General features: G+C 44.5%; 1 protein-coding gene across 10 annotated transcripts in view; it reads left to right on the forward strand.

Annotated features, from left to right (window-relative positions):
* The window catches only part of ap3b1a (adaptor related protein complex 3 subunit beta 1a), an 84,935-nt gene extending 67,221 nt beyond the window's left edge, over positions 1–17,714 (forward strand). For all 10 annotated transcript variants that reach the window (XM_064309284.1, XM_064309288.1, XM_064309285.1 and 7 more), the window contains exons 25-27: positions 492–589; positions 5,394–5,532; positions 16,737–17,714. In XM_064309284.1, the coding sequence (XP_064165354.1) occupies positions 492–589; positions 5,394–5,532; positions 16,737–16,893 (394 nt within the window). In that variant the 3' untranslated portion in view covers positions 16,894–17,714. The remainder of the gene's footprint in view (positions 1–491; positions 590–5,393; positions 5,533–16,736) is intronic.
* The last annotated feature ends 5,417 nt before the right edge of the window (positions 17,715–23,131 follow it).

Raw genomic sequence — 23,131 nt, forward strand, 5'->3', positions numbered from 1 at the left:
AGAATGAAAACACAAAGCCCAGCATGCACCAGTCCCCAAAGGGCGGCATTCTCAGTTCTTTGTGTGGTGATTTCTGTCCTACCAGTGAAGGAATAGATTCTGTAGCCTTGCACCCCAGCCTATGGATCTGCCCCAAAATTGTGAGCTCTGTGAAACTAGTCTGGTGACAGTTGTGGGTTTCATAAATTACCTCTTTCAGGGATGCATGTAAACGTAACAGAACTGACGCGTCCAGTGTGTGGGCGTGTCAGTGAGCCGGGTTGTAATTGATGGCACAAAGATATTCTCAGCCTTAACTTTTTACGCAATAAAATAAGGTTTGCAGACTTTGAAATCCTTGGACCAGCGTCAAGATGCAGAAGTCAAGACGTCCTTGTCTGAGATAGCTATTATACTGTGTGAAAATGGTTTTATCACAGAGATACTGGAAGCACAGACATTTTGTCTTTGACATCGACTGAAAGCTCTGATCTCCTGGTGTCCTATTTCAGCACAAAGACTGACCAGTTCAGCGTGTCCATCCAGCCAGCGGTGGGAGAGCTCTTTCTGCCGGTCACGATGACGGAACAGGACTTCCTCAAGGAGCAAGGTGAGATTCCAGCAAAGCTCCACCCTGACTCTTCAGCGCCCCCCGCCCCCCAAGCCCTCCATCACATCTTCTACATTCAGTTGACTGGCTTCCATAATATTTGATTGTTGATTTTCTATTCAACAGTTTATTACTTGTACAAGTTGATTTCTGTGCATTTTCTGTGCATTTTAAAGTCATACAGCAGTACCCACAGCCCACAGTGATCTTGCACCTTACCTAGTCCCATAAAATGGCACTGTGCTGCACTAAGAAATGACCAATTTTCTGCGTTGAGTTTATTGAAAAACTTCACTCCCCCTGTTGTCAGTATAAGCTTACCTGACTGGCTCTGAATCTCCAGTGCAGCCCCTCCGAACAGCTTCCCAAACCTCAGGCCTCCCTCGGTGGGGGGGGCTTGGCCAGGTACGCGGAGGTACCGTGGCCTGTGTCCGTACAAAGGCTATCGGAGACGCTCGCTCCCTAGCTCCCTCACCCCCCCACCATTCGCCGCCCCCTCCCCCCCCCCCACGCCCGTTCTCCCGGGGACTGGATGTTTTGATCCGGTTGTGTGTGCTCCGCCACTTCCCTGACTGCCCAAACAGAACCGAGAACGCAGCGGGTCGGCCCGGGATCCTCCCCGGACCCGTTGCCAAAACCCCTTTTTCTTCTGCCACTTCCCCTATATGGTTGTTGATTATTTGTCTGAATAAATGTGGCAGCTGTGTGTTATGTTTAATAGAGCAGAAAGGCTACTCAGAATAAAGCTATTTGAAAATTTGTTTATGTGAAATATTTGTAAATATAGGCAGGTCTCCTGGTGCCCCGGCGTACCCTTCCCCTGTCTTCCCGAATTCGCGTTTTGACGCGGGACCGACGGTTGGCAAATATGCCGCGTGCTCTCCCAAATCCCCCGGCAGCGCCCCCCGGCTCTGTTTCCAGGCTGGCTCGGAGGAAGCGCGGCGCGTGGAGTGATGTCTTATCTGCGGGGTGGACCGGAGCAAAGCCTTATCAGAATCCCCCCAGGCGTAATGGAGAGACGCTGGCTTCCATTAGAGGGCTCGCTCCGCTGCCCGTGCCCATGCACGTTCTCTGCCTCCACGTCGCGTCCAGGGGCGCGAAACGGAAGACTCGGACCGGCTCCTCGTACCGAGCCTCTGTTTCAGTCCCTTGGCCAGCGGGTCATTTAACTGCTAGTCCTGATTCTTGCGCTTATTTAGTAAATTTGTTTGGTTTTTTTTTTTTGTGTTTTCGACAGTTAATTTCGTACGTTCGTCAGCTCCAATTTGGCCCATCGAACGCTCTAAAAAAAAATAAAAAAAATAAAAACGGCAAATAGATGTGCCAGTCTCTGGCGGAGCAGACAAATGGTCATTCAGTGAATACATTTGCAGTCCTCACAAATTGTATATCAATATAAAGCAGCGTGGCATTTAACAATATTAATATTGGATTTCTGCGAGTTTCGCCACCGTGGGCTATTGTGTCCATAATGCATTCTCCTCAAATGGAACCTATTCATTTAGATGCATTGGACTGTAGTAAATTCTACAGTCTTTCAGCAAAGCTCCCATTTTTTTGAATAGAAGAGCATTTGCCATTTTTTTGGCCTTTTAACTACCCTGAGCAATCACATTTGATGCCAGTTAATTACGACACTTTTTCCCCTCTGCCTCTCCTTTTCCAGCTCAGCAATCGAGACAATGCGTTTGCTTACCATTCTGCACAGCTAAGTGTTCCTCTGCATGTAAATTAATCTTGATTCAGTTTACACTGTCATGCTGAGTGGTACAAATTGCCCATAGCGATAAAACTGCATGGGTAAAAAGCAACAAACAAAAAAAAAAAAAAAAAACCTAGTTAGATTAACACGCGCCTCACTTGATAGGATGTTACTTTGCTTTATGCCAATACATTAGCCGCAGCTAATGAATCTTCTGTTCTGAAAAGCATGGTATAGTTGATTTTTAATTTTACTTCAATGGAGCAGTACCTTGTCTTTTAAAGTCCCAAGTTAGACAAACCATTAATGACAGGAGTGTTAAGGTTAAATATGAAGCAATGCATTGTCTTGCCTGAGTGCCATCCATCTTTCCATTTGCGCGGGCTCGACAAAAGTGGCGGTTTTGTGCAACATTTCCTTTAATTGCGCGGCGGGCGGAAAACAGGCTTTTAACATAAACATAGTTACATTCATTTATTCAGCATTTGCTCTTCAATAGAGCTTAATGGATAAGGTTTAAGCCCTAAGTGAGCACGCACAAATCTCTCTCTCCGCCGCCGCCGCGTCGACCCGCTCGCTCTGCTTAAAAGCTGCTCTGGAGTGCCCCGCGAGTTGCTAAGCACATATCTTATTTTCTGCTCGACCTGCCTGTTACAGAATGTTCCCTTTCTTCTGTTTTTTGGGGAGAATTAAGCACTTCCTCCTCCGGCCTTATTAAAGTTCTCAGTAATGAAAACGCTGCTTTCTCTACCGGGGATTTCACCTGCTTTCCCCTTTATTTACTTCTTTGTTTCCCGGCTGCTTTGTTATTGGTGTACATTGTTGCGATATGGTGTGCCTTCCCGCACCGTATCTTTTGTTTTTGAACTAACTTTATTGTTTTTCTTGGACTGCATTAATTGACCATTTCAATGCTTTGGGCACAATAGAAGAATTCTGTATTTGCTACAGCCTTATTAACAGAATTACTTTTTGCATGTTTAATTATAATTCGATTTTCAACATGCTCCTTGCATTTTATCTGATGACTAGCAAGCTCCTGGGCATGGATTCTGTTATTTTGCCAGTGAACACTCAATTTTTAAATTCAGATTGGTTTAGGTATATCTAATCTAGCCTCTGGATTAATTAGTTGAAAGTGATAAAACTGGATATTGAAAATGTATTAATTCTTAGACTGACTTCTTGATGCATTCCTTTCTCATTAAAGATGTTCCTACAACCTGCCAAACTAATTAAAGAGGTTGAAAAATGCACTTTTACCTAAAACAGGAAAACAGCAGCAACATCAACAAATTCAACAGCAATCCACTGCTCTTATATTTAGTATATTTTTACCTTAAAATACAAAATCATGGATATACTTTTTAATAAGGAAAATAAGAATTTTAGATTTTTTGTGTAAATTTTATACTTCCGAAATCCCACAAGCCTGTTCTTTTATATTATATATAAAAATCATGCATGTGCATTCCTCTGGAGTTCAATGCGGGTATTCTGAGAAAGCGGAGAAATGACAAGAATTGTCCGCAAAGAAAAAAGTGTTCCTGTCATAAATGATGTACCGCTGTGTACTTCTGAATTCATTTAGCATGTTGTGTGTGTGTGTGTGTGTGTTGAGGGTGGGGGGTTCATGTTAGTTCAATGTACATGATGTGGATGAGGGGAAAAAAGTGCAAAAACATTTCTAGAAACTGCACAACACATAATGTTTACATGTTTTTTTTGTTTTGTTCTTTTTTACTAAAATTGCAACAAATGTATTTTGTCTGAGTTTATGGAGATGAAGATTCAGAGGCAGTAGTTATTCATTTTAAATATAATTCTACATAATACAAATTGCCCTAATTTAAATAATATAATAAACCTAATGATTGAAAAGAAACGCAGTTGAAGCTTTAGGTTCCTGAATTGGAATTCGGGAGGGAGTCGAGACCACGTGCCAGTATTGGTGGAATTTTGTTGCTGGGTTTGTAAGCCATCATTATCCTCTAACTTCAGGATAACTAAGGACATCAAATATTTTCCCCGATTTAGAATCTCCAATCACAGTTCTGAGCTCGTTCTGCGTCTGCAACATCCTCCATTAGCTCAGAATGTCACACCCTATCATGCCCACTCTCACCAGCAGTCCCTGCATTTCCCTCACCTGCTGCTCACCCGTTCCACCAGAGGACTGCACTTCCTGGTTGGGGTCCTTATTGAACACAGGAGATGCTGATACATGGTCTGCCAGTGAATAACCTGCTGACTAGCAGCCTCCCTCCTCGAGCCATGCTTTTGCCAGTTACGTAGATTTTCAGTGGACCGTCTCCCCACAGTTGGCACTGGCTCAGGAAAATCTTTTTTTTTTTTTCCTGTTTTTTCTTTACACAACCTGAGAGCCCCGGTTTCTGTTATCTTTTGAAACGAAGACCAAAATTATACAGCCCAAATTGTACTTCTGTTTCAGCGAATAAATATTCAATTATTTGTGTTATGAATGATAAATTACCAAGTGCTCGTCAAGCAAAACGGTAGCATCGTTTTTTTTATTTTTTTATTTACGAAAGGGTCCGTGGGGCTAACTTTGTGTCAGTCATGCGACTAAGGGATTCAGTGCTGTGCGTAACAGTGAACTAATGATGTGTTTGTTCCGTCCTCTGGAGAGACGTGACTCTAACCACACTTGATATGGTGTTGACGGTGTTGATCACTGGCAGCATCTGAATTTACTTTAATCATCTAAATTTAATTGTATTATTCATTTTGCACAATTACATGGTTACCATTACAGCAGTAATGAGGTCTGAGTCCGCTGAGGTTGGGCATGGGAGTGTGATTTAGAAGCTCATGCATGTACATTTTGAAGACTTCTTCACACAGTGGTGTTTATTTAATGCCGCTGTTAATGCTTGTTCCTTTCTTCTGAATAATACAACAGTTGAATGGAAAGATTTCCTTGTTATTGTAATCTCTGTTAAATTTGCATCCCTGGTGTAAGATTTGCACTGGATTGAAGTGTACTTTTGTGGAAAGATTGGGAGAATGCTATGACATATAAGCCATGAAATGAAGTTGGTTAGTCGGCTCTTAATCTTGAACCTTGTCTTCCACCAATAGGAAAGCTGGCGGGGATGAATGAGAGCTCTGCGACCGTTACCATGGCACCAGAGAATGCATCCAGCCAACCAATTGGCACGAAAGTGGTGTCTGTGGCCAACATGGGTGTGGTCCCCTCTGGTCAGGACAATATACTCAGGTGAGCCTGACTTATATTTGCCTGTCAGTATAGTCTAACAAAAAGTAGAAACCTCTTTTGTGCAATCCATGCTTAATCAAGAAATATTTATTCGATAAAACGTGGTGCTACGATGTCTACTGTAGAGCTATGACAAGAAACTCTTATTTTGACAATGAAGCATGTTCACAACTGTATGTAAGTGCTGAAAATGTGAAAAATAATTTTGCACAGAGAATTAATACGAGCATTGGGTTTGTACTTACAAGCATTGGATATGAGCACACACAAGCATTGGACTTGTACATAACTTTACCCTATTCCTTCACTGAAAGAAAATATATAGTTATTATTGTTGTAATTATTATCTTGCTTATATAACCATATAAGGGATTGTTTATCAGCCTAGGTGTTTGTAGTATAGAATCCAGCACCAGAACCTTAATGGAGATTTGTAAAATGGTGGTTTTGAAAAATCACATTGCATCGATGGCTGTTCTACCGTGGAAATGTCACAGAGTCCATGGCTGACGTGTGAATGTAGCTGAAGTGGTTGGCAGTTGTAAAAATTCCAGTCCAGCAGTAACACTGTGTGAAATGGCTTTGCTTGTTATAGACAGACCTGCTACGCAAATGTTTAAAAACGCTTGTGCGTGTAATTAGTGTACACAGCATGTGCTAATGAGCTTCCTCTTCTGCCATGCGTATATGAACACCTGATAGATAATTACACCATACTCTCTCTCTCTCTCTCTCCCTCTGCCTCCTATTTAGCCTTCTTTTATTAATTGTTTTCAGTCCTTCCACAGTGCAAGTAATTGCTCAGTAATTATTATAGATAATTCTAAAAAATACAAAAGTGAATCCATAAACAACATGTACAATAGAAGCGCGAAGCATCATTTTGTACATGTGTTAAGGAGTAATTCTCCGGAATAGGAGAGATGGAAATGCTGACTGTCTGCATGCACAAGTGAAAGGGATGAAAAACAATCTGCCACATATAGTAAAACGGCACCTCATCTGACATTTGGATGACAATAATCCTGTAATTTGATTATAAAATATGATTGCATATGAAAACAACCTTGGTCAACACTAGCGCAAGGACACACCGAGAGAATGTAGAAATCAATGGCAGGGAACGGGAGGGACCCCAAGACAAAACCTCATATTTCATTTTGAATAACCAATAGCGCAAATTGCCCCGTGTCATCAATCTTTCCTGTGTGCCCAACGCGTCCGCGGGAGGGCCCGCCTGTTTCCGCCGCCGCGCGTTCGGGAGGTGGCGGGGGGGCGTGGCGAAAACCCGGCGCCCGCTGACCCGCGGCCTCCTAGGGGGCGATGTTTGCCCCTCCCGGTTGTAAAGGATATAAGGGAAAAGCTGAGTGGTTGTAGGCAGGTCACTGAATATTCACCATTTTGATGGACAGGTGAGGAGCCGGGCAGGGAAAAGTGTGCTTTGGCACCATAGCTCCGTCCAGGTTTGTTTAAACTTCTGGTCCGCTGGACTGTGCAAAGCCGCCTGTCGCTAGATTAAGATACTCATGCGCGTAGATCTTTAAAACTTCTTCGCACAGCACAGTCGGTCTTTACTGTCGCTGTTAGTAGTTGAATAGTTGTGCAGATGGATTGAAAGATTTCCTTGTGCTACTTGACCCGGTTGTTCATAATGACATTTTAATCTCCTCTGTTAGATTTACCTTCCTGGTACATAAAAAAAAACTCCTAAATCAGAGAAGTTCAGGGGTAACCAGCATTAGAAAGATAATACCTATAGAACCAGCTTGTACTGAATGAACCACCAGAGTGGAAGCATAGGAGAATATAATGAGCAGCATACTCTGCTGCAGAAAGCACTTTGCAGTCATGGAAGGATGAACATGCTCCATTTGAACTCTTTAGAATCTAGAACCTATAATGGCATGGCATTATTCACAGCGAGGACGCTAATTAAAGGATACACGAATGGTGTGTTCATTCTTAATGAAGGAGGGAGGAATATTGAAGTCATTCTGTGCTCTGTTATAGTAGGAAAAGAAATTTTACTGGAGATCGAACAGTGGAGCTGAAGGGCAGAAGAGGGCTAAGTTCTGTTCTGGTTGCGCTGAATATGCTCATGTCAAAGACAGCTAAGTGCAAGGAGGCCTTACAGTAAGACAACCTCGTGGTGCAGTGTTTCGCAATTAGTATTTTAACCAGAAGGTTTTTAATTCCAGGCGACGCCGTGTAGTTGCACTGTTGAACTTTGATAGCTATGTGGCTGTCTAATTGGACTGTGTGCAAATTGTAAGTTGCATGAGAAGATCGTCTGCTAAGCCTGTGAATCATAAATGTAAAGCAAACCCAAAGATATTCGTAGCAGGCCTACAGCCTGATGTATGCTGATAGACTGGTATGACTGAGTGGGGCAGGTCATTCTTATCCCTTTCCTGTTCCTCTTCTGTCTCCTATTATACCCCATCCCTGTCTCATACGTCTCCTGTAATGCGTATGTCCTACACCTATTCCATTCATAAATTTCTCATTCCAATCCCGTTCCACTCCCAATTCTGCTCCCATTCCACACCTGTTCTGCTCCTATTCCACACCTGTTCTGCTTCTATTCAACACCTGTTCTGCTCCTATTCCACACCCGTTCTGCTTCCATTCTGCTCCGGTTCCACTCCCATTCTGCTCCTATTCCACTCTGGTTCCACTCCCATTCTGTTGTGGTTCCTCTCCTATTCTGCTCCTATTCCACTCCTATTCTGCTCCTATTCCACTCCCATTCTGCTCCTGTTCCACTCCCATTCCACTCCCATTCTGCTCCTTTTCCACTCCCATTCTGCTCCTATTCTGCTCTGGTTCCACTCCCATTCTGCTTCTGTTCCACTCCTGTTCTGCTCCTATTCCACACCCGTTCTGCTTCCATTCTGCTCCGGCTCCACACCCATTCTGCTCCTATTCCACTCCCATACCATTGCCATCCCATTCCCATTCCACCACCATAGCACTTCTGTCCCAGAGAGCATTTCAGGAGCTGCTGCGAACAGCCGAACACGGCCTGCCGATACACCGTGAGCCCACAGCGAAGCGATTGATCCGATCGGATCTGAGCCCCGAGAACTCATTGCAGAGGTCACTCTCTATTACCAGTTTTAATGAAGGTGCTCCTACTGCACCCAGTGCCACAGACTCCCTCTCAGGCTGTCGCTGAAGGGGCGTCAGAGGGGGGTGTAGAGGGATCCCCCCTGTTAAGACTCCTTCCCTGTCTGAGGGGCTTTCTGGCAGGGGCTCATTGTGACGCTTACTTGGTTTTTGGTAGTTGTTCTCTTTACTCTCAAAGCTTGTACTCCGTATTTTCCGTATGGATGCACCAGATTACAAGAACCATTTTACTTAAATATCCATCTAAAAAGTCCTGTTTTTCAATATTCACTTTTTTCTTTCCCTCTATTGTAGAAAATAGAATTTTGAAAATGAAGCCTGAAGCCAATAACTGTAAATAGGCTACTTTTAGTAATAGTGTAGAATATAGTAATTAGTGTAAAATGTTGTGATTGTGACTTCAAAAATGTAGCCAAAACTATTGATTAATCATCACTGCATGGTTTTACCAAATTCAAAAGACACCTCCATTCAGTTAAATTACAAGAAGAGGAAGAGTTGTTTCCCAGTGACATCTTTTCATACGGTCTTTTGCAGCTACAGAACACAGATTTTGACGTATGTAAAACAGGTCATAATCAAGAGATTCTCAGGGAAAGACACAAAATCAAAGGAATTTTTGGTGGGGATCCTCTTTCAAGTTTCAAGTTATGAAAGTGCGTATTTTACATTTAAATGTTTTTGTATTTAAATGTTTTTGTACTGAGTTTTCTCAGGTATTACAGGTCTTCACCCGTCTGCTTTGTATTACTGTGGATTTCATCTTGGTTAATTTTTTTTTCATGTAATATTCTAATTATTGAACAGATGATAGGTGGAATGTCATGAGTAAATATATACTCATGGATGTAATTAAATTAATTTGTATTTGAGGTGAAAATATATTCTGAAAATCTTTGAAAAACACAAACCAACTTTGAGAGTGCATAAAATAGGATTATTTTATCGTGCCAAATGAATAAGTTGCTTATAATTCATGCTTGTTAGTTTTTTCTACTGTCCACAATCCAAAGTAACAGTAGTGGTGTGAGGTGCCATTTTCGCTGTACAGGGTCCTCTGGTAACCATTGTCAGTGCTCCAGTGTGACTGAGTCTTGGTCTCCTTAGGATTCTGAATTGTCACCACATACACACACACACACACACACACACACACAGCTTTTGAGGAAAAAACTTCCAGGAGGAAACTGTCATACATTTGAATTAAATTTGTATATACTGGAATATTTTTTATCAGCATTAATGGTATTTTAAAAGGGACAAAATCTCTGGCCATATTTTAATGTGAAGTAGATCATTTTAATAGGATGATGAGAATATAGAAAATGGCTAATGATTTAGATTATTTTTTCCTCCTGAAATATTTTAGCAAATGTTATCAAAGTTCTCTGAATATTGAAAAATATATAATGGATTTTGTATGCAGGAAGGAGAATGCACACTGAAGCACTGATCAGTGCTTGTCTCACAGGGTGTTATATAGTTCACCACTAGGAGGCACCACTGCTTTTTCAAAATGTCAACCTTGAAAATTAGCCCCTTAAACCCATAAATTGTATGGCAAAATGGAAGCTTGTAATAAATCACACGGATTGTAAATGTAGGAAAACCTGCAAGTTAAACTTGTTGTTTGATATTATTTTAAAGACTTGTTTGAACTAAAAAAAAAAAAAGCTGAATTAAGCTCACTTCATTTTAAGATCAGGTCATTTGATTTACTATAGTTTTAAATTAGTGGGAGTAGTATGTTTTTTGAGTTTCCTTGTGATATTCAAAATATTTTGTAATGTAATCAAAAGAAATTAAAAATACATTCACAGATTTTTGTATTCTTAATTCCTTAATCAGTTCATGAAATTCAAATTTGTTTGCCTTTTTTTTCTTCAGTGAATATCACTGGGTATGTTGTGGTGTTTTATTTTGTGTGGATATAAGTATAGCTGGTTCACAGAGAGACAAATGCCATTTTTTGCCAAATGCCAAGTGAAGACATCAACAAAATAAAATGTTGATGGATTTGTTTATTATGGTCATGCACATTTACAATTAGCATACAGATTTCAAGTAAACTTTGAAGCATCATTTCAGTGTTTTTCTAGTGTGCTTTTTATAAATAAAACTTCCTACTCATACGGCCTCACTCTTTTGAAATAATCGGAGAAGTTCAGCACCCACAGCTGCCGTGTGTCAGTAGCTGCTGTGTGTCAGTAGCTCTGACGGCCGGTCAGTCTCTTTCTGGAGAGCTAATTTCACGGCCCTTTCATAATCCTGTTCGTAAGCCGCAATAAAATGTCCCCGGCCCGACGGCACGTGTTCGTCTGTATTTAATATCGACGCTCTCCTGCGTGGACTCCGGGAAGTCTCCTCGTGCGGAACGGGGGGTGGGGGGGGCGGGGGACTGCGTTTTTTCACCAGCGCCCGCCGGCTGGATCGCCCCATCTGTCCGCCTCCGTGCCGTGGCCCCCCCGTCAGACATTTTGTCAACTTTAGGCTAATTATGTGAGTGTGGCCCCCGGCGGGGAGCCGGCGGGTACGGGGGCCCGTCTCTCCTCCCTAATAGGGCCGCGTCTGCCTCAGCTGACTTTAATTGAAGGCTCCGTGTCAGCAGCGCTGGCCTGAGTGGGCCTTTGTCACAACCGCTGGTAGCCTTCAGGACACAAAGTAAAAGGGATCAGGCCGGGATTATCCGAATTAAGGGACGGCGCGAAGGATCGGCGCGGCGCGTTTTCCTCTTAAGGTCATTTCGCCCCGACGGTCCTCATCGTAGAGCGGTAATAGAGAAGCGTATTGTTGCGCTCCTGGGTAAATCAGATATCAGTATTCACTCTCTAGCGATGTGCCGGTTTACCATCGGCGAAGTGATAAGCCTTGCAGAGAATCCATAGGCCAAATGTTGGTTAATATGAGGTGCCATCTGCCCTGCCCAGATGAGTCACATGACTGTGTAACCTCTCAAATTCCAACGATGGAGCTCAGTTCTTATTACTGCTCATTACTGCTCATACAGTAATAGGTAACTGGCTGATGCAACAGTCTTCCATCAGAATTTACAAGTCTCATATTGCATTTATTTGAAAACCTTATGTGCCTATACCAACATATGCAACAATTTGAACCTTTTACATTTTCATTTTTGTTCGTTATTATCCAGCTCTCCTCTGCCATATGGTCACAAACTTCCACATAAGCTTGATGGAGTTTCAGTTTTCAGAAAGTTTTTTTTTCCTGTTTCAACAGCTTTAACAGACATTTCTCTTCAGTAAGTATTTCCAGTGTTAGTTGACATCAATTTTCTTGATAATGCCACAGAGCTAGTTATATTAGAAAGTGGACAGCAGGGAAAAATGTAGTATTCTTTTTCAGTTCTCTGTGCAGTTTTGTGAAATAAATGTTATTCAGTGAGATTTTATGTTTACTGATAAAGATTCCCAGGTTTTGGCCCATCGAGTTATAGAACACCCACTTATGGATCATCTAAAAACCCTCGTAAAGGGACGATAAAGTTAGCCATATCAGGCTTTTACAAAGACGGCATGCCTACAAAAGGCTATCTCTAAATGCACGGTCAACACATTCTCTGGGTTCACTTTTGCTGCAGTACGGTCTTTCAGGACAGGCCAGTGTTCACTGAGCAGTGCCATGGCGTTGAAAGTATTCATCCTAAACACAACAGCAAATTCCGTAGCCTTTCCACTTAACCCAGTTTCCATAAGACTGAACACTACCCACATTCAAGCAACCGGTGCTTCGTTTGTCCGGTTTCTCTCTCTTACTGTTATTACTAATTAAGGGATCTGCACAAGTTAAAAGGAAGCAGATGGTAAAGAAACGGTGAGAATCAACCGTAGCTGGACGCAGAGCAGGCAGCGATGCCGCTCAGTAACAGAACGCCTCCTAAGTCGGAGGGTTGTGGTTTGCTTTTTCGTACCGCACAATTAATGCTCCGTTTAGCCGCCCCAAGAAGATCGCGGAGGAATACCAATGCTCCAATAAAGGACTGTCAAACACAATCTCACCTTTACCTTGTCATAGACGGGGCGGGGAACTGCCATGAAAGGGGGGAACGTTCATGCTGCTTTCTGTGTTGCCCATTGCTGCGGTTTTTATTATTTGTTGGGATAAATAGGAACGTAGGAATGATTATAAAAATAATTAGTTTTCCCCTCACGTTACTTTCACATGTGAGCGCCAGTCACTCCATGCTTGTGTCAGAGCTATTAGCAAGAACGCTAATATTTACCCATGGGGCAGATATGCAGGGGTAAATCATTGTGTATGGAAACGGATGGAACTGGAATTGGTTAATTCCCCGATGTTTTGGTTTGACTATTTTTGTGTATATTGTCACATTAAAGAAACTGAATGTATTCTTATGACTACTATTGCCTGCAAGAAGATTTAAATCTCAGTTTGACTCCCCTGGTTAAATAAAAGTTAAATAAAATAAAAAAATATACACACACACGCACAGCATTGTGAATATTCAGGCAAAAATGTAATAATTTTGAACCACAATAATCTAGTCTTCTCTGGTAAACTAAGACTGTATTAGGATTCATACCATTTTTCACAAGTATGAAAGAGGGTCACATCTGCCACTGTATTCTAGGGGTCCATTTATAAATGCGCTCTTATTTGGTGCTCCGGTCCTACTGATTTATACCTAGCAAGAGGGTATATTGTCCTTGCCTAAAGGAAAACGAGTGCAGGTTAGGCATTAAAAGTGTACGTGATGTTTCATTGCAGTCTCGTGTGGCATGTTAACCTGCCTATTGAGCAGATGTATTGGCCACCAGTTTATTTAAACAGTAGAGAGCCTCAAACACTCGAGGCAATGAATCACTACTGAATCACAGTATGGTTGTGGCTCAGACACGGTTGTTGTAAACCAAGGTCATGTGCTTTTGTGTAAAATAGCAGCCCCAGGCTCTTGTAGTTGTCGACTAAGTGATAGATTTGTGTCCTTCATACATTAGCAAGGCTCTATGGAATTGATGAAGCTATCTAATGTTTCAAAAAGGGAAGAGGTCAGTAAAACAATGATAGTGTATATAAAGGAACTGATCTAATTTTTTTTGTATTTTTGTGTATTTTTCTCTGTCTGAATCACCAAATCCAAATTACAGGGGCATGTACCAATGCTTATCTAGTTCATCTTGCAAAATATTTACTTATACTGATATTTTCATGGCTATACATAGAACAGTGTACTCAAAGCATGGATATTTGCTCATGTGTTGAATTTAGTCAGAGCTGCATCTGCATGTCTCATGTTGATGGGCCCTCTTTCTGCAGTGAAATCTGTTGATGAAAGCACTGTCTTGGTCCATAGAGAGCTTCCAGGAACCTAATTTCCAGGCCCTGCTTCTTGCAGGACGGGCCCCAATATAAGCCTCGTCTCGCTGGACAGGCCAGAAAGACCACAGCCCAAATACTTGAGCGGTTTCAGTAAGAACTGCGTTCCTAAATTTGCGGATGATGCGTGGATGGTTTTGAGTAAGCTCCACTGCACAGATAAACAAGAGCTCATCAGTGCCCCTGCTTGGTCAGGGCACCCCACTGCTCCCTGGCTTTGAAATCATTGCACCCACAACGAACAAGCTGCTAAATCATATACTCAAAAATGTGTGTAAAAGCCTGTTTAGGCAGGCTTACATTCATTAGTTATATAAACAGTAAAATTAATGCCAGTTATAAAGGGCATCAGCCAGTGGTTGGTCAGATCCATTAATTGGCTTTTGATTAGCCGTCCCTTGTCTTTCTTTTCTGTGCAGGTCTTGTGTTCATAACCTGTGTAAAGGAATGAAATGTGCTTTTATTGCATATTTTTTTGAACAGCACCATGTTGTTAACACTCACGCCCAAAAAAAAAGCACTTAACAGAGAGCGCAGACTGGATGTGATGTGTATGTGTACAGACTAAAATCTGAGCTAAGTGATGTAGCTAATTATTCCCGAGTCAAATTAATGACATGTTTTGCATTACGTAAATCCTTGTGTCGTTGGCTCCAATCCGGTGATTAATATACTTTCAGTAAATCAGGTGATCAGAAGTATTCTGGGATTTGTATCAAATGACAAGTAATTACTTACGACTCGTGAATAGTCCTTCCTTTTGTGCATGTCTGAACCGATACTTGCTTTAAATTCGTTTTCATTTATTTGCCTCTGATTTTAAATCCGCTGCTAAAAATAATCAGTTAACCGTTTCAAACGCAGAGAAGAAAAAAGCACCAATCGCGTTAGCGCTTTATAGGAATTTTCTGGGATATTAGTGTGTTTAAAGGTTGTACATTAATTTTAATACAATTATTTTATTAGTGACCCTCCCCGGCTGAGATGTAAGCCCTATTCCGACAGGAGAACTGGGGCTCGGAGCGCCTTCAAGGAAGGCCATCAAGGATGTTGATGTAATTAAAAGGGAGGCGAGGAGAAAAATAAATTACTCATTTCAAGAGAATCTGCTTCCTGCTTAAGTGGCTAATATTTTAATTAAGTCTGAAGAGAAGTTTTTGGAGTATCTGGTGATAAACTCCCTCTTTTCTGTTGATGGTAATTAAGCCGGTCCCAAGGGGGGCCGGTGGGGGTGGGGGGGGGGGGGGGCTGGAGAGGCGCCGGCGGCGAGATGTGTGCTAATTGTTCGACATGAGACACTGTCCAGTTGGTTGGCCGTTGAATAGACCCTGCCGCCGCTGACGGGCCCCGCCGCTTGTTTGAAGATGACCCATTGTGGGTCTTTGTCAGGGCTAACCGGGGGCCCATTGTGGCCAAAGATGTTGCGCAAATTGAAGCAGATGGCTCCGATTCAGACACGTGGCATTCAGAGGGGCGGGTGGGCGGAGTCAGTCGGCAAAAAGGAGGCCCGGTCCCGGGTCAAGGACCCGCTTGGCACTTGTTAGTGTCTACAATGGGGCCCATGTGTGCCCCGTTCGCCATCGCTGCGGTGTTGCCAAGTAACGTGGCGGTGAGAATTCTCCAGAGCTCCCGGGGAAAGGGGGGGGGGCGGGTGGGAGCACTCCGTCTTATTCACCGCCTCCCCGTCCCGGCCCCCCACTCACGCCTCCGTGGGGCGGACCTCAATGGGCCGATTGACAGGGGGGCCGTATCCAGCCCCAAATGGCTTTTCAGTCAGCTGTGATAATAGACTGACAGGTTTTTTTTCTCTCTCGCACTATTACTGGGCAATTAAAGGATTTGCAGTGTTTTGGAATTTGGTTGTTGAGGGGACACAGTGCGTTCGGCGTGGAGAGGCACACTCTAGTGTGTAGACTATCAAACCTGCTCTGTTCTCCTAAATCAATGTACGACTGTCGCTTTAATTGGGACAAGCCTAGGGCATTTCCAAGTGCATTATACTGCATGTGGTTTTGAACATAATCACAAAACACTGAAACACTGCATTGTCTGCTGTTGTGTCTCAAAGCCGATGGTCAGTCCAGAAATATAGGACGTGGTTCAATTTGTTGATTCAGAGAGCTTCGTTTGAACCAGGTCTGAGATTTGTGTCTGTGTGCGGACCCATTGCCTGATGATAGCTCAAGAGCCCAAATATCTTCATCTTTCCAAAAGGCTTCCAATACAAGACACAAAATGATCATTTCCAAAAAATTAAAAAAAGTCCCTTTTGCTCGGCAAGCCTACATGTGATTTGTTAGAATTAGGGTGCCACTTACAGTCATTGGCCTGGACTGAAGCACCACTGGACCATGGAACCCTTTCAGTCTGTCTGCCCAGGTCTCTATGTCTCCAATAACAGACGCAGTGAGAGCCAAAAAGCCATGGCACATGATTTCTGTCCGGCGTTACAGTGATGTAAGTAGACAAGACTAACTAGCCTGCAGAACACCACTCTAGCATGTTGTGCATCAAGCAGATTTGAGGCTTCTTTGTCATCTGTGTGACCGAGTCCTGTGATGGGTTGGGGGTGAGGGGGAGGGAGTGATCGACAGGGAAGTTCACGGTCGATTTCTGCCAGGCCGGGATTGAAAGCGATTATGCGGGGCCCTTTTTCTGGGAGAGAGACGGCGGGGGAAGGCGGGTCTGAGCGTGCTCTCTGTGGTCCTCCTCCTCCTCAGGTTCGCCGCCAGGACGACCAGCAGCGGCGCCCTGGTGCTGGCCACGGCCGAGCTGAAGGAGGGGGCGGCGGCGGCCCTGCTCACCGTCAACACGGAGAAGACGGTCATGGGGTCCATGCTGCTGCGCGAGCTGAAGACCGCCCTGTCCCAGGGGTAGAGCGCCCCCCTCCAGCCGCACCGCGCCACAAACACCTGAGCGCGTCAGACCCGCCATCTGGCGCCGCCCCCGCTGAGGGAAGAGAGAGAGAGAGAGGACACGGCTAAACAGTACTCTGTGTCCCCATCCCACACATATACTCACACACGCACACACATATGCATACAAACACACAAACAAATGCACACACACAACGACACACACGTGCACAGCCATACACATACACACACACGTACACAACCACACACGCACGCACACACACACCCAACGTCTTGTTGCCTAGATTGAAATTCAATGTTTTATTCCAGAAAGAAATAATGGTTCTTGCATTTCCTCGCTCACAGACACCTACTGTAATCCTTGGCTAAACCCAGCAGTGCTGGAGGAGTTCAGCCTTAGTGGTCTGTGCTGTAGTGCCAACAGGAACCCTTGTAGCACTTCTTCCTCCATTATAGTTTTTGTGATACAGCTGATCTGAAAAACTGTACTAAGAGAAACTTGCTTTTAGAAAACTTTCATGCCAAAGGGTTTTTTTCCCCAGACCAGAATAAGCCTTGCTATTTCCATTTAAATTTACATGTCAGGTAGGCCACTAAGGTTGTCCCAGTAAGTTTTCTACTCCTGTCATTTAAAAGAAGGGTCTTCTCTGGACTGCCCATTTCACTTTGTTCAAAATGAAGAAATACAAGTGCCTTTTTTTTGCTAATGAAGAAAAAAGTGTTTTTAAACCGCCAAAAAAAAGAAAGGTATGCGTTGATCGGTGAGTTCTGTGCCACTTCTGTGTAAAAATAAGACTCAATTTATTAAAATGGGAAAATAAATGTGTTTTGTTCCTGGTTATTTGGGAAGATGCTCGCTTGGATCCAGGAAGGTGTGTGTAACGCCCATTTCTATTTGCGTATATCCTGCTAAGGGTTTCCTGTTGCTCACCTTTCCCCTTCTCTAGACCAGACGTGGTCTCCCACATTCTACCCACCTTTCCTGTTACACATGTCTGTTAAGCCTAAATACTAAACACAGGCATGCCAAAGCTCCAAACGTTGTTGTTGTTGGGTGATCTTAATCATCGTGAAAGATGGGTCTGGCAATAGGAATGGAGCCGTCATGGGGAGCTAGGATGGAGACGGCGTTTTGTTTATTGAGTTGTCGTTAAGAGGCACTCTTTCTTTTTTATCTATACGTTCTTTTTTCCATCTCCTCGGCTCCCCTAAGACGTCGTGTGTTTGTTACGTGTTTCTCTTTTGAGCATTTCATACTCTGTACATGTTCATATTACACAAGTAAGGCTTTGAACCGTGCTCCTGGTAATAGGTTGGGCACAGGTTCCTTTAGCGTGAGATCACTTTATTAGGTTCTGGAGATGTGCAGCATGCAGTTCAGTTAGAGGGCACCCGCAGTGAATAGGCTTGAAGCTGTGTACACAGGGGTACCCAAAAAAAAAGATCACCGAATGACCTTTCCCTCTCCACAAATTGTGTTAAACTCCTCCCCATTAACCTCTCTTGTGTCAAACACATTTGAAATTAGTATGTGTTCTCCATTTAGTGTTTACCCTCTCGAGATTGATGATATTGAGATTGATAGGTATTGATTTTTAACAGTAAAGTCTTTTTAAACTGAATCTGATCGTGGCCGCTCTTGGTTTGTTTCTCATTGTCAGAATGCTGAGTGAAATGGCTGTGGCTCAGTGTCAGGAGCATGCCTGTAATTTAAACGAACAGCAGCACTGAGAACGAAGCTGTCCTCCAACCAACCTCAGCCTTGGTATTGAGAGAGCAGCCTTTAGCCTGAAGCCTTATTGGGAGAGCAGCCTCTAGTCTGAAGCCTTATTGGGAGAGCAGCCTCTAGTCTGAAGCCTTATTGGGAGAGCAGCCTCTAATCTGAAGCCTTATTGAGAAGAAGCCTCTAGTCTGAAGCCTATTGGTGTAGTTGCCTCTAGTCTGAAGCCTTATTGGTGTAGTTGCCTGTAGTCTGAAGCCTTACTGGGAGAGCAGCCTCTAGTCTGAAGCTTTATTGGGAGAGCAGCCTCTAGTCTGAAGCCTTATTGGGAGAGCATCCTCTAGTCTGAAGCTTTATTGGGAGAGCAGACTCTAATCTGGAGACTTACTGGAAGATCGGCCTCTAGTCTGGAGGCTTATTGTGAGAGTGAGCTTCGGTAACAAAAGAGTTATAAATAGTCACTTTAGGAACTGGAGGCATGCATTTCAGCAAACATCCTGCTCATCTGCTATGAGTTTAAAAGTCATATACATCTGTTATTAAGCAGCACGACAACTTGCCTACTATTAACTAAAGCACTGTGCCAACTGGACCACAATTACCAGGTATTTACTCCCTGCAGCTGTGATCTCACAGGTGATGCCATTGCGCAGATGCGGGGCAAGATGGAAACCCCTGGGTGATCTGCGTGCGGATCCTCCCGCGGGCCAATTACTCATCCAGTCACCTGGGCGCCCCCCTCCCCGGTGCATCCACGCCCCCGAAACACAAAGCAGCCCCGGCGAGAGATCTCCATTTTAATACGCTGTTTATTCAAACGCGCGGGGGTCAGGAGTGAAGATGTAACCGAGTGGCCATTCATCACGGCCGTGACACCTCCAGCGCCGGACCGGCCGCCTCCCGCCCCCGCCCCCGCCCCCCGCCCCCCGCCCCCCGCTCCCCCGCTTCCAGGCAATGTTTTATAAAAGAATAACACGTCACCTCAGAGCGAGCGCCCATTCATTTCTCACCCCCCCCCCCCGTCCCCCCGTCCCCGTCCCGCCCCGGCCCGGCCCTCGCCTTGCGTTAGCACCCCGGCGCCGCGGCCTCAGAAGCCCTCCCTCCCCTCCCCTCCCCTCCCTCGCCCCGCGGATCCAGCCCCAGAATGCATCCCGCCATCGGGAGCGCGGGGTCTGACAGGCGTCCGGACCGATTGTGCACCGTCTGCAGCCTGTCCGCCCAGAATGGATGGGGCCGGCAGGGATATATTTAGCGAAGCCTGTGGCGGAAATGAAGCAAACTGTTGTTGGGATGGAAGAGGAGATTTGTCTCGGGGTCCTGTGGCTCGCATTGGAATGGGGGTGGAGGAGGGACTGAGAGGGGTGATCAGAACCTGCATCTTCCCTGATGGGCACTTCTCAGTTTGGGCTGACTATATATTAAAAAAAAGAAGATCAGGCTCATAATGGCTGGTTTTTTGAAAAGGGAAGCAGTCATGTCTTTAGTCTACTTAACGTGAGGTGCTGTTACAAATGTGCTGTAGTACACACAATATAACTGATGCTATTCATGTTGGCTAGAAGCCACAACAGAAAATAAATGGTTATAGCATGTATGTCTTGTTAATGCTCACCGGGGATTCAGGTAGCGGAGCAGAAAAGTGGTTAAGGAAATGGATTCATAACCCGTGGGGTGCATGGCGAAGTCCCCTATGGGAAAGCTCTGCTGTACCCTTGAGCACTGTAGTTAACCTGAATTGTTTGGGCAAATGCATTCAGGTGTACAGAATGGATAATGTAAACTTTGCAGGTCACCCTTGTCTTCGGCGGCTGCAAAGCAAACCACGTAACGGACAAATGATTTGCTTTAGAACAAGCTCATGGTGTAGCCCGAAATCCAGTTCTCCTCAAAGTGCGAACTGGGAATTAAGCGCACCATACGGTACACACTCAAGCCATATATACACAAGCCACTCCATGTCTATAACCCAGCAATTAGTTTTTTTGGCCTAATGAAGTCTGGTAGAGCACAACAACGAATGAAGTCTCCCAAGACCAGGAAACGAAATTGTACTGAGGCCTACACAGGAGGTCCACACAGCCAATTGGGTGCATCTTTGAATTCATTTATTTGCTGAAAACCTGCCTTTAAAACAACGCGCGAAGCCCTCTTCTGGTGCCATGTGGCCGTCGGCTCGTGAGCTAGGGCCACTTGTCTTCTCGGAGCTTGTTAGCTGACGGCAGAATGCCTGATGGCGTTTTTGTTGTCCCCCCCCCCCCTTTAGGCGCGGCACGCGCGCGCGTGCGTAACCTCTCCCAGAAAAATCATTGGGTAATTAAGATTCCGGACAGAATTCGGCGCCGACCAGCCGCCGCATCTGGGCCCGGGGGGTACGGCGGCCCGCAGCTGGCGAGGCTGATTTACGCGCGGGCCGGTTTGTGGCCGGCCATAAATAAAGCCTCTTATATAGTTGTTATGAACACCTGTTAGATCATCTGTCAGCAGAGCGCCGCTCGCATTCATCACGCGCGACGCCGGTTATTCCACCTCCATCCATTCCACCGCAGCCGGCCTGGCCTCCGTCGGCCCGCCGCCCATTACCCCCCCCATCCCCCCCACCCCCAATAATCGCCCGGTTCCTCTCGCTCTTACAACTTGCAGATAAAAGATTTCACTACTTGGCAAAATTTCATAAATAAGGGAGCAGTTGAGCGCAGTAAAAGTTTATTTTTTGTCATCGTTTGTCACGCCGGCTCGCGATAAATCAGGAGCGGGAGGGGAGAAGCCTCGGGCGGGGCCGCATCGCGAGGAACCGGGGAGAGACGGCCGACTTCGTCGTTCCCTAATGGGACGACGTGACGGGATGAGAGCGCTTCGGGGGGGGGGGCTGCGCGCTCGTTTCGCTTTTATTGCCCTCTGGGAGAGAGAGAGAGAGAGAGAGAGGAGAGGAGCCGAGAGAGGAGGCACGAGAGCAGAAATGCTTTATGGGCTTTTTGGACGGCCCGAGTTTTACATGGCGCGCGGGAGAAACGTCTTCATCTGCCATTATGACACAGACAGTTAAGGCTGCGCAGCCGTAATTCATGAAGCACTTCCACCGCGGCGCGTGTTGTTTCAGGGGTGTAATGCCGCCGTACGTACATAAACCCCGAACGTACAGCACGCGCGATGTCCTCTCGGTGGCAAACAGTCAAACAGCTTTGGCGTTATGGATGAGGAGTGTGCACGGGCAAAGCAGCAGTTCCGTATTCCTGCCTGGCTACAGTGACTCATAGGCCATTACGTTACACGCGTCCGATCTCCGGTGTCAGACCGAAAACAAGAGGCGTTGTCAAACATTTCCCTTCAGCTATTTCTGTAAATATGCCCGTGCTACTTGCCCAGCTCTGATCTACAAAATATTTTACTTTCCCGAACAGGTAAGTAAATGCGTATAGACAGGCTGATCTGGAGCCAGTGCTGGTAACCCATGTGTGAGCTGAACCGATTCTCTGTGATGAAGGGACACTGGTCATGCTAGTATGACGGTTCATGCACCTTAAAGTAACATCATGATGTGCTGTGGGCCAATCTGGTTTTGATGTTTTTCTTTTTTTGTGTGTACTAATCTTGGATTTCTCCCATGAAAGCATGTAGTTCCTTTCACTTTGTTGTTAATTATGAATGTAATTGCTTCTGAGGAAGCTGTGGTCAGTGGGAAGTCAGCACAGCCAGAAGGTCAAAGATAGGTGGTCTGAGTTGCATTGACATAAGAAATGTGATTTGATAATGGAAACAATCTACACATCAAGGATATGAGTTGTTCTGAGGTTAGGTGTTTCCTAAGGAATAACGCTTAGTTCTGCAAGGTCTTAGTGAAGTTTATTCACAACTGTATGTGCAAATAGATGCTGGAATTAAAATAAAATATATATGGATATTAAGATTGTTATTCATGCTATAAGAACCACAGGCAAACATACTGTTAATTATACATTAGAAATCTTGTGAAAGGCTATCAACAACAAAAAAATTGCTTTGCTGTAATCATACAGGGAGGTAGAAGTAGGCTGCGTGCATTTAGACTAACACAACACAAGGGTTCTGTCATTTATGGTGGAAATTGTAATGCAACCTTTTCCCTTGCCATTTCTTATTTCCAATAGCTTCCCTTGTCAACATTGCAGAGGAATACAGGGCAATGGTATAGTGTTTTCAGTACTTGTGCAGAACAGCCAAACTAAGCCTTTGAACAAACCTAGCAATCCTTGAAGCAATTGGGTTCAACTTGATGTCAATTAAAAGACATGATAAGAAAAAGAACATCAAATTGAGGTAATGGTTAGCTAATGGATATCACAAGAACAAAAGCCCTCTAATCTGTCGCATGCCATGTAGTAGTCAACATCAGAAAGGTTGTCCATTTATAGACTGCTATTTAAAGTAAAACATGAAAGAGAAAGATGATCGAGAATGGTGGCTGATTATTTACCGCAACCAAATAACCCCAGAGCAGAGCATTTTTGAAGAAAACATCTGTATTTCACTTGTGTGAAATATC

Source organism: Anguilla rostrata, chromosome 14 (assembly GCF_018555375.3).
Source record: "Anguilla rostrata isolate EN2019 chromosome 14, ASM1855537v3, whole genome shotgun sequence".
Lineage (NCBI taxonomy): Eukaryota > Metazoa > Chordata > Actinopteri > Anguilliformes > Anguillidae > Anguilla > Anguilla rostrata.